The sequence below is a fragment of the Phalangium opilio genome, unplaced genomic scaffold (assembly GCF_054372755.1).
Source record: "Phalangium opilio isolate 3A_F unplaced genomic scaffold, DU_Popi_V2 ptg000105l_1, whole genome shotgun sequence".
Taxonomy (NCBI): Eukaryota; Metazoa; Arthropoda; class Arachnida; order Opiliones; family Phalangiidae; genus Phalangium; species Phalangium opilio.
Genome location: NW_028324207.1, coordinates 4604232 through 4616023, shown reverse-complemented (window position 1 = coordinate 4616023; position 11792 = coordinate 4604232). Strand labels below are relative to the sequence as shown.

Here is an 11792-nt window from a genome sequence, read left to right as displayed (position 1 = left end):
AATATTAATCGCATAATGAAATTAAAAATGAAAACGTATAAATGTATTTATCCTAGCCATGTTCATAATTAAGAATAAATGTTGGATAGTAATTAGCAAAGTGTCTTTATTCTTTATTTAACTTGTTATGTTGGTTGGGTTTTTCTCAATAAAATATATACACACTCTGCATTAATTGCGTCCTTACTTAACCTTCAAGGATTTAATACTTCGTGCAGCTCAGCAGATTCCATTGATTGTCAATTAGACCATAATTTGCCATCGGATACACTGCTAAGACTAGTGTAACTTTAGTATAATACTAATTTCGCATTGTAAATAAAGGGTTTCTTGGGAAAGGTTCGTCATCTTGATTATGGCGAATCCCAATTAGTTGAAGACAATGAACACAACCACTTTCTCAAATGTAGGCACCACTTTGTGACCCATGCTATACTTTGAGTGTGGGTATTCTCCTTTTCAGTGAACCTTTATTTCCTCCATCAAGCGGTTTTCAATGGGTGACATATTGAGGGAATTGGTTGGCCATTGAAATTCTAGATGGTTCTCTCCGAAATGCGCCGTTTTCAACCAAACGTTCGTGCAGACTTATGTTGAATCTGACATCAAGAATCGCCCACTAATCTAGATAGAAATCTTTCTCCACCCCCTGGCATTTGCGAACCATAGTGGAACAGAATGTCGCACCCGTGGCCATATCTTCACCGGAGGAAGATTTTAAGTTTCATTCCACAATTGTTGATTATATCTTTGTGCAACATTAAAGGGTATCTCTATCCATAAGAATATGGCTCAAGGCATTGATTCCGTGGGGACGTGTATTCAGAAAATTGCAATTAACATCACTCTCCCTTTACTGGAATGTCATTCGGTAATTCGGACGAGCTATGCTCAGCTGTTCACCTTCTCTTTAAAATCATCCCAATCATTCAAAACCCCCTATTTAGCAGTTGGAAATGGAAAGTGGAGAGTGCAAAAAAAAAAAACGCTTAGTAAAAAATTTATTGAAACAACAAAATAAGATACGTTTTTTTATACCCATTGTATCAGATCAATAATTTGCGGCTTATGATTGAAACAAGACGTCGCGAGAGAGAAAGTTTTTAATTGCGGCGACTGTACATGAAATGCAAACGCAAACGTTAATTTTTGGTACTAGAGGTAGAGCATTTGCTTCTTTATGAGCCTTATCATGCATGAACTGTTATATGACGAGGCATAATTTTACAGGAATGGCACCGTAAACCGGCATAAAAATTGCTCGTTAATTTTACAAAAGATTTCTTTTATTTCAACTGAAGATATTTGTACATTTGTGCTGTAAAGTAAAAACAATGTTGGCACTTAACGTAAACTAAATGTTTGAAATACAAAGAGTCAATTCTCATTGAGAACTACTAAAGGCTCTTTCAGACGATGCAACTTTTTGACTCAGCTTGATGGATCAACTCGAGTTGAATCAACTAGTTGGATAGTGCGATTAGACGCTGGATGAGTTGAGTCACCAAAAAAGTTGGCTTGGAAAAATTGGGATCAGTGATCCAATTTTTGCTGACTCAACTTTTTAAGTTCATTTCTCCAGCCAATCAAAATGAATTTCAAAAAAAGCCTTTTTCGCGGGTTATTTCGTAAGTGCTTAAAAAGTTCCATTTGGCGGTAAAAGTTTAGTCGTGTGAATAGGAAGGATTTACTACACTGTTCCCTTCAAAGGTTGCTGTGCAAGTTGATACAACTTTTTGACCCATCGAGCTGAGTCAAAAAGTTGGATCGTCTGAAAGAGCCTTAAGAGTTTCAAATCTTCGATATCACTATTGTAGTGATGAGGATTCTTTTGATTGTAAGCTGATCTTGGATCAAGATGATGGTAAGGACTAGGCGAACCATTATCGTGACGCGGTTCAAATGAGTTGATTTTTCTGTTTCTGACGGTAATTTACTTGCTTGAAAATTTCCTGAGTTTCTTTTCTTGGAGTTTTTCGATCATAGCACATTTTTTTCACCCATTTTTTTCAGGTATCTGAGCCAACTAGAGTATTTTCATCTTCATCTTGATTATTGTTGATGTTAGGTTCAATGATATTCTCATGTTTAGGACTACTTTCAGTTGAGGTCAAATCTGTCAATTTACGACTTGATAGATTTTCGTTTAGTAGATCATTGTTTGAAGACGAGGACAATGACCGTGAAGGATTTTCAGCAGTACTACTGCAGAATTGAGCAGGATCTGCCGAAATGCTACAACCTGTGCTTGAATTGCAACTCGACGAATTTTCATTTGTTTGTTTGTTTTTGAACAATGGCTGCAATAAATGTCAAATCAAACATTAGCCAACAGAGGTTGGCACAATTTTGAGTTGCAAACAGACCTGTTTAATAAATTTACCCCTTCGCCTTCCTTTAGGAGGTGGCTGAAATGAAGTGCAAAGATTAACACAATCTTAATTGCTAAATAAAAAACAAAATTACCGGTATTATGTCCATATCAAAATACGGAATATCTTCGTATCTCGTCATGGGCAAGCCATGACCTATGACTCTGAAATAGACGGGCTTGATTACGCCTCCGCTACACTTGCTTCTTGTATCGGCCATTATCATTTTCTGGGTATGAAACCTTACGTGAAACCGACTGAGCTTATTGGCGGAGGTGGCTGAAATGAAGTGCAAAGATTAACACTATCTTAATAAAAACAAACAAAAAACATATCCGTTAAAATATTTAACATTCCACCGGACTTCTTTACGTAGGGACATTTTATCAAACATTAAGATTTCTTTTTTCATTAATTTAAAGCTTTGCGACGTAAAGCCTGGTTCTCCATCGATTTTAGCAGACCACTTTCTTAGTGTTTGGGTGTGGTAGAGCAAAAATGCAACGCAGGTATATGTAGGCCTTGGGACTGTAGAAATGTTCACGGCAAATTCTTTCATAGCACTAGCTGCTATACGCATTTATTGTTCTGTTTTTTAACGCTTCTGATTTCATTTGCTGGAAAATTTATTGCGCCATTGCCTAAATAGCACAGAAGATACATTTGCTAAATTATGTCCATCAAAACTTGCACCTTTTTTTAATCAAAACCTGGAATGTTTCAATATTTTTCCCGACAGGTGTATGATAACTCTGAGCAAAGCATAAAAATTCTACTGTCAACCCTGTCACTAAAACAAACGACTTGTTATTTTAATTCACATTGTCAAGTTCTATTGGGCCACTGCACGATGGTTCATATTTCAATTGTCCTTCAAAATTCGTCGTCCTTTTGTTGTTCTACCGTACTGTATTTTCGTGTTTTGGTTCTATTTCACATTATTTACACTTAAATTCATGGAATTCACGTTGTAGCGTATTTCAAAAGCGTTGATTTTGTTTTTGAAACGAATCTAATTAAATAGTTAAATTTAAATGCAAATTTTGTATTTGTATCCTAATGTATTATAATGATAATTGAATAGTTTTATTGTGCATATAAAAAGTGATAATATAATTAATTTTAGTGTTAAATAGGAAAACATATAGGCAGAACGAACAACTCGCGTAGATTAATCTTAATTTGTAATTTCAGTTACGGGTTAAATATAGTTATCCAAAGAAAAAATCATATGCTTTCGATTAATTTCACGTTAATATTATAAATATTAAGTTGAAATTAACGGTTATCTTCATTTACTAGTGTTAATTCAGTTTATTATATGAGTTTCAACAAGAAATTCTCCTTAAATGCAAATTTTAGAGGAGTGTTTGATTCATGCGGAACAATCACTATTTTGCCCTAAAACTTTTAAATTTCGCGCCTTTTCAATGGCTCTCTTTTCAATATAGGAAAAGTGCTTTTAAGTGATAATATAATTAATTGTAAGGATTAAACAGGAAAATGGAGGCTGAGTGAAAGATAAGTGTAGCTTTAATTTTAATTTGTTAGTTTAGTTATAAGGTATCCATGAATTTTTCATTTTACTAAAAAAAAATTTGTATTTGGGTTAATTTCAACTTAATTATACTTGATTGAGTTTAATTTAACGGCTTATCTTGTTTATCTAGTGTGGATTTAGTTTATAATAAAAGTTTCAATAAAATATTAGCCTTAATTGCAACTACCCTACAATTTTAACATATGCCCTTTTGATTTATTTTAATGACGAATTAAATTAATTTGAAAAAGAAATAGGAAACATCTGAGGCTGTACGAACAATTTCCGATGTTTTAGTTAATGAATTTTGAATATAATTTCAATTAACTTAAGTATGAAATAGAAAACTAGGGGCTTTACCAACGGCTTGGGCAGTTTTAATCATAATTAAATAGTTTATTTAAAAGAAGTTATTCGAGTTTTTATCCAAAATATGTATATTTTATTTATGTTTAAATCCACCCTAATTATACTTAATTAAGTTGAAATTAACGAAGGATTGTGGTTTGCCTGTGTTGATTTAGTTTATAAAATGAGTTTCAATTAATAGCTCTCCTTAATTATAAGGTTTGGAGGAGTTTTGATTATTTCCAACACATTGTGTACAATATTTATAATGCACCATGCTAAATTTGCAGTAGCATAAAGATTATCTATAAAATACTATAATGAATGATGTGATTCTATAGTTTGGCTTGAATATCAGTAATTAAATCAAATACCTAAACAATTCATAGCAATTTAGGCAAATAAAACAATGGCAATGTGGACTTTGTAAATAGTGAACAACGTGGTTGCGTTGGAAAAATCTGCACTGATGTAAACATGGAAATTGTTTGACTAATTAAATTACGTAACGACACTGTGCTCCTGGATTATCCGGCACCACTGATACCAAATTAAACAATCCACTATTGGTAACAAATGGTACGCCTAAGCTCCTATACTAAATCCATGGACAAAGTCCGACTAACTAATATACTACGTAAGCCTTGGCCGTAAAGAATGTTGAAAAACATACTTCAAATGTTATAAAAACCTCTAATAACTGTAATTATTGCCTACCTGAATTACTTTTTGAGATGAAAATTCGACCTGATAACGAAGAATTTGGTATTAAGGGTTTTATAGTTAATTTGAAAATCCGTAAAATATTAGGAATCTGGATTGCCTTGCTGTCGAGTCACTCGAGTGTCGACTGCTATGAAATAAGATTCTCTGCACAGGGCAGGAAATAAGAAAGATTTCTGCATAGCCTTAGCCCACTCGATCACGCGCAACACGACGTAAGCTGCTCGCACCATAGAAGCCCGTTCAAAGAATTCGATTTACATGTATAAGCGCGACAAGAAAAATTGAAGGAACCGACAATTAACATTAAATTCTAATGGAGGAGGTCGGTTTTTTGGCCAGATACTTTGTCCTATTGATCCAAATGTTCTGAAATTATAATGAGACGTGTATTTTAACGTGTTTTATTATTCTAAAAAGGATTCAAGATTCTAGAGTGGATAGTTTATTTTTTTATAAAAATTATTTTCCAAAGTCAAAACAAGTTGGGAAAACCAAAATTTGCTGCTAACGTTTCACAACACCAAAAACGATTTGTTTCTAGACGCACTGAAAGTGAATGCGCTTCAAAAAAGAATGAAAACTCCGAAGCTTTAAACCGTGAATACGATCAGACCTTTCGCTGATCTGATTGCCTTCATGATGCTTACTTTTATTATAAAATCTAAACCTAATTATCTAAATATATAAGAACCGTTAATGGGTGTTCGTAACAGACATGAAAATCGAAACCTACATATTATTTCACCTCGGGCCTCAATTTTTCGGTTGTCTATGCCTAAATCAGATTGAACTTCTTTTTGAGCTAAGGAGGACAATTAACAATTTCGAGGTTAATTGAGGGGTTAAGGCCCAGAGTTTGGTTTGTGGAAAATGCCACTGTAGATGAAAAACACGAAGTAGGTGTTAAAGTCAGGGAACTTAAAAAATCTAAAAACTAGAAGTTGAGGTTAAAAAATGTCTGTCTGAAACATATTTCTGAAGAAATCGGCATATAACATAACTCGAATTGTAACGGAATAGACTCGAGTCTCGCTCCAACCTTCATAACGAATTCTGGGTATTTACTGTTCGGCAGTTATATGCCAAATCAATTCGGCTGCATACTTTTAAAACTAGAGAACAATTAAAACTTACTAATGTCTGCAACACAAGATTTGTAAAAGACGGGAACTTTACTAATGTATTACTAAACAAAGATATATCTCAAAAATATATTATTTATTTAGGTCCAAAATTATTCAATATGTTAAATATTGAATTAAAACACTGTGATTCAGGACATTTAAAAAGTCTATTATAATATGGTTAATTAACTTGGGTATACGAAAGAATGGAATTTTAATTTACTAATTTATTAACCTAATGTATACTTTACTGTAATGTTAAATTGTAAAGCTCTCCCCGAATTTCAATCTTAATCACAATACAACAAAATGGTTCCTAACCACGCACGAACACTTGTGTTCTTGTGGCAATAAGGATGATGTTATTATTATAAAAATGTATTATTGAGAGAGCATCATTTGGTTAAATAAAAAAATGTATTAAAATTTGGCTTGAAATGAAGTGAATTTACTTTCAACATTGAAAAAATTCAATTATAAAACACATGTTTCGACGTTTTCTTTCCATATCAATTTAAACCGTGCTTTGCCGTATTTTGTCGTAAACACATTTTATAGGAATTTGTCTTGTGGCTGGGGGTATTTTTCCATTGGGGGAAATTTTCCGGGTGTTTTGTCTCTTACGTGTTTTGTCTCTTCTTGGATGATGCGGATTATGTCCTACATTCCAACATCGCAACCCTTCCTTAATAATGAATTTGCCAGCCAATTTTTGGAGATAGTCCAAAGGATTATTGCAGCAAATAACAGAAATAAAGGCGAAGCTATCTTCTCCTGTGAAAATATTGCGAAGAGGAAATTTCGTTAGAAGTTAGCCGGAAACTAGAATTAATCCCTCCGGTCGGGTAAGGAAATAATATACAATGTTCGTGACAGCTTCTGCATGGCCGGTACACGCTGGAACTTTCGCATCGTATATGCATAAACTCAGGCACGATCTATAAAACTTGTTAAAATTATTATAAATGCGGCAACCCTGTAAACTCCGTTCCAGGCCACTGTACTTCATATTTTGCGTCGAGAGAGGCGACACTAGACACCATTTAGGGGTTTAAAGTAAGATATGATTTACTATTTGAAACATTTTGGCTACTATTAAGGTTATGAAACTTTTCATACTGCCTAAATAACCATGCATAAATATTATACGGGAAATAGATTTAGGGCAATAAGTATTCAAGTTTAAAAGAATGTTCTGTAGGAATGAAGAACGGTGACTATTTACTTCAGCCCGACTGATAGCCCAATATAGAGCCCCTCCCCCCAACACGTAACGAAAAGTTTAAATTATCTTATTGGCTCACTTAAACTACGTTTTGATGACGTCGCTGACGGGGACGGCGAAAAATACGTAATTCCTTTTCACCTCTGTCGCTATGACCCGCCCCTTCTTTCATATCCCCCTCCGTCCCGTGGAAGGAGGTCCTGGACTTTGACACGCGCCCACATTACTCTGTTCTCCATTCCTACTTCTAAAATTAAATCTATCCCTGGTGATACCAATGAAATTCAATCTTCCATAATCACACCTTTAAAATTTTAATATATCATTGTTAATTTTATGCTGGGACCTTTAACTTTCTGAGTTTACAAATATTTTATTAATTTTTCAACAGTTCTGATAAAGAAATGTTATTCAAACTTTTAACCTGACTTTTATTTTCGTGTTGGTTACCAAAGGCTAAATGCTGCTGAAGGAATATATTTAGTAAATTTGTAAAGTCGTTCTTACAAATTTAGTGTCTAAGTGATGGGATTAAGGAAATACAACTTTTAGAGGCTTCTGTATATTAGGCAGTATAGAACCTCTCGCTTTTAATCCAAAGGCACCGTTCGCTAGAAGTTATGGTAGATCCAGAAAACTAGTATAGGGGGAACAGAAGGAAGATGGGAGGCTTGACCGTGAGATGAAGAACACTGACAGCGTGTTCAACTCGATACCGAACATTTGCAAGCGCTCTTTGACAGTCTCGAACAACTCACAATTTTCTCTAATGGAGATATATAGGGGGATAAGACCGTGAACGGTAAGGCACGGTGACGCCGCGTGCCTACCCAAGCTCTTCTTGGATCCTATCCTTATCCTCCCATTTTTCGCGCACCGCGTCAAAGGGCGGCTGTTAAAGTTCTCACTCTTTCGCACTATACTTTCCTTCTCCTGGCTAAGCTTTTCCTGCCTATTCCTATCTCCCGCGGCCAACTTTGATGTATGGTTTGATGGGCTATCTTATATTGCACAGATGTAATTTCATCCTTGAAAACTCCGCGAAAGCCGAATGACCTCGGTGGGTGCGGGACGAAAAATACGACCTTTTAAGAGAAAAGGCCCGCGGACGAGGAAACGGGAAGAGAGAGAGAGAGAGAGAGAGAGAGAGAGAGAGAGAGAGAGAGAGAGAGAGAGAGAGAGAGAGAGAGAGAGAGAGAGAGAGAGAGAGAGAGAGAGAGAGAGAGCGGGAGAGAAAAAAATTACGTTTCGTCTTTCTCCGGTTTCTGCCCAATTTCCACTAACTATTAATATACGACTTCTATCTCCCATTCCAAGGCACGTTTTCCCTCTTTTTCTGGGAGGAAAGTAGAACTTTGAATTTTGAATGTAACTCTAGATTTTTACGTACCGCTTCAAAGGAATAATTTAAATGTATTTATACGGATTCATATTAGAGTAAAATTCAGGATTTCGTGTTTTTACGATTGAAAATTTAAGTAACCGGATTGCCTCTTCAAAATATCTTCTTTCATCTGGAAGCCTGTTAAAGTAAAATGTCGGAACTTGGGAAAGGAAATTGAGTGTTGACCACTCTCACTAAAAGGAACCGAAAATTATTATAACTGCGCACAGAGGCTTTACTATGAATGCAACGGACTGATACTTTCTAGGCTTCGTTATGGGAAACACAATAAAACGCATAGTAATGATTGATTCTGTATAGAAATATTCTACTTACATCAAAAACTATGTATATTCGTGTTCAACTGGCAATCATGAACGAAACTGTCATACTTATCAGATTCAACTTAACAAATGCATACATCTTCTAAAATTTATCAATTGTTATAGAACACATCCATAGTAAGTGACAGCGTGTCATTGCTCGATATCACGTTGATCATTTTCTCCACAGATGAGACGGGGAGATATTGTTTTCGAGGGATGTCTAGCGTGGTTAGAGCTCGGCATTATCTATCTATTATCCACGTCATTTTATTTTTATCCGCACTCAAAATTTGTCCACAGAACTTCAATGTTGAAACGTATTATATCCACAACATTTATAAATAATTGGTTATCCACAATTTTTTTGGATAATGGATAAAAAATTGCGAGCTCTTGGGTCGTACTAAATGACTTAGGGTATGTTTTCCATATTTTTAGTGACGTTAGCAACACGCCTATATCAGACCATTAAAACTCGAAATTTTAAGAAAACTGTAAAAGGCTAGGAATATCAGGGTTCTTTCCACGAAGTATCGTAATTTTGATCCTGTTTATGTATAACACCCTAGAGGAGTTCACATAAAAATTTAGATTACCATTGCTATAAAACGCTGGTGATGTGTTTTAAATAGGTCATACGCAGGAATCGTATGAATGAAGTAGGTTCAGCAAAAGGCATGGTTGAAGATATTACTGCCTGGATCTCCATTTAATTGCCTCAAGAAAGAGACCTACCAGAGTCTGACTAGTAGCTACTGCGCATCAACGTTGCGCAATTTCATCACACTCTAGACATATTCCTTACTAGTGAGAGAAAAGATAAACGACGCACGCGCCTGAGGGAAAATATTTCTCGTTTTTTCACCAGAGCACGTTATAGGCCTACACTAACCGCAAACTACCGAAATTCTCTCTAACGCTACAGAGAGCGCAGACCTCATTCTACCCCCTAACTCTTCCCTGGAGAAGTCGAATATATGAATGAATTCGCGAGTTCCTCTACAGTATGGTCTTTACGTGTTGCTATTTAGACGTATTGGCGTGCAAGTTAACTTTCCTGAGACGCTTCCGTGTTTTTCAGGCTTTAAGCTGGAAACTTAAAAGGTGTTAGGCGGTTGCGAATAAGGTCGCTAGTTGAGAAAACGGTCGTAAAGAAAGAGGCTAGCTTCTGAGCGGATTAGTTTGGCGCCATGAGAATTTTTGAAACTTTTCTCTTGGTACATAAAAGTCTTAATTCCGGATAGCGTGCGAGGAATGGAAACTATTCCTTACCAGTTTCCGAGAGAAAATACCCCATATCTCATCCTTCTTGTCCGAGCAAAAGCCTGGCAACTTTGCTAGCGAAAAAAGGAGGTTAAAGTGATAGTCATTAAAGATTTTGATGACTTTAAAAAAATATTAATTTTCACGGACCCTTTAATTAAAAAATTTAATATTTGATTGCCTCCAAAAATCAATCTAGCTATAAATGTTTCATAATTTATTATATTACAAGACAAACCCAGAATCATGCGCTAAATGTTGCTTTTAAATAAAACAGACGATTTATTTGTCAATGAGTTTTTTACATTTTGTTTTTATCAGTTACGAGGAGACGTCATCTCCTCAGCACCGATCCTTTCGAAAAAAATTAAGGTTTTAAGACCTAAAGACATGTAAAAGTGTTTTATCCTTCGTTAAATTACCAGAAATGTACCAAAAAATGCCTGGAAGATTTCCATTCAGAGTGTATTGTAATTTACCCTATAGTAAATTTGGTGATCTGAATCTTTAGAAATTCAATTATTACTTAAACTTACCTCAAAATTATCGACAAACGGTAGTTTTAATTTTTACCAAATTACTGCGTTTAATAAATTCGGTAATTTTCCTTCTACAAAGACACGTGTTTGCTTGTTTCTGAAAGTAAATTCTCAATTCGCACAAACGACAGATTACATTACTTTGTCTTCAGTGTTTTCTGGATCATAGAAAGATCTACGACTAGCCCTTGTAAGATAAGGAAGAATGGAAGTGGCTACTCTTTTCCTCGATTTTCCATATCAGTCTGGAGGAAAGACACACTTGTAACGACGGACGAAAGGAGCTTCTTCGTCTTTTAAGTGGTGGTGGTGGTGGTGGCGTCTAGAGAAAGAAGACTGGCACTTAATTGAGTCCCAAGGTGACTTTCCCGGACGTTGAAAACTCTTTCGAGAAAATCCCTCGGGGTCCAGTCTTAAAGTTCTTTTCGCCTTTTTATCACTCCGGTATCGTCCCGGAAAGAAGAAGTTACTCGAGTCATTCTCGAATATCGTTTTCCTCGTGTTAACGAAGTTTTATTAATTTCTCTTTGCTCTCTCCTCTCCTCCGGGGATTGTCAACCGCTCGCTCTCTAGTTTCTTTTTTTTTCTTCTTCTTCATCTTCTCTCAATCATTAACGTAGCAACTTTCCCGAGCGCCCTTTCGAGTCCAACGGCTTGTAACCTAAAGCGAATTTTTTTTAGATTTATATACATGTATAATACTTTCTACTTATTTTATTCTCCACTAATTATATATCTCAAGAAGGGATAATGCATCTCGCCGGAAATGGAACATCTATCTTGTTCTTATTGACTACAGTGTTTACCGATGTTTTCCGAGTTTCGTGGAATCTCTTTCTAATTATAAATATTCTAGACATCTTTCCATTTTATGTTTCATATTTCAGAAAACTTTAATTTCAACAATTTTCATGTTTGGATTTTAGCAATACGATCAAAATGTTT

The 11792-nt window shown here is 35.4% G+C and overlaps 1 protein-coding gene across 3 annotated transcripts; it reads right to left on the bottom strand.

Annotated features, from left to right (window-relative positions):
* Nucleotides 1–1268: 1268 nt before the first annotated feature.
* Nucleotides 1269–5160, bottom strand: LOC149627440 (uncharacterized). 3 transcript variants are annotated; one of them, XM_089851742.1, is made up of 5 exons: nucleotides 4978–5160; nucleotides 3083–3384; nucleotides 2467–3013; nucleotides 2367–2408; nucleotides 1269–2300 (listed from the first exon to the last, which is right to left on the bottom strand). In XM_089851742.1, the coding sequence occupies exons 3-5, from the start codon at nucleotides 2596–2598 to the stop codon at nucleotides 2010–2012; spliced, it is 465 nt and encodes a 154-aa protein (XP_089707868.1). In that variant the 5' UTR covers nucleotides 2599–3013; nucleotides 3083–3384; nucleotides 4978–5160; the 3' UTR covers nucleotides 1269–2009. The 3 variants fall into 3 exon arrangements, with proteins under 3 accessions (XP_089707868.1, XP_089707867.1, XP_089707866.1); XM_089851741.1 differs by having other exon boundaries at nucleotides 2467–3384; XM_089851740.1 differs by lacking the exon at nucleotides 3083–3384 and having other exon boundaries at nucleotides 2467–2651; nucleotides 4978–5157.
* Between the last annotated feature and the right edge of the window lie 6632 nt (nucleotides 5161–11792).

Bases quoted from the DNA above. Each gene is read 5' to 3' on its own strand.
- LOC149627440 (XM_089851741.1), bottom strand. From the start codon at position 2,598: ATGATAATGGCCGATACAAGAAGCAAGTGTAGCGGAGGCGTAATCAAG. The intron at 2,409-2,466 runs GTAATTTTGTTT...ACTTCATTTCAG, and splicing joins TTGATATGGACATAATACCG to CCACCTCCTAAAGGAAGGCG. The intron at 2,301-2,366 runs GTCTGTTTGCAA...CATTTATTGCAG, and splicing joins GGGGTAAATTTATTAAACAG to CCATTGTTCAAAAACAAACA.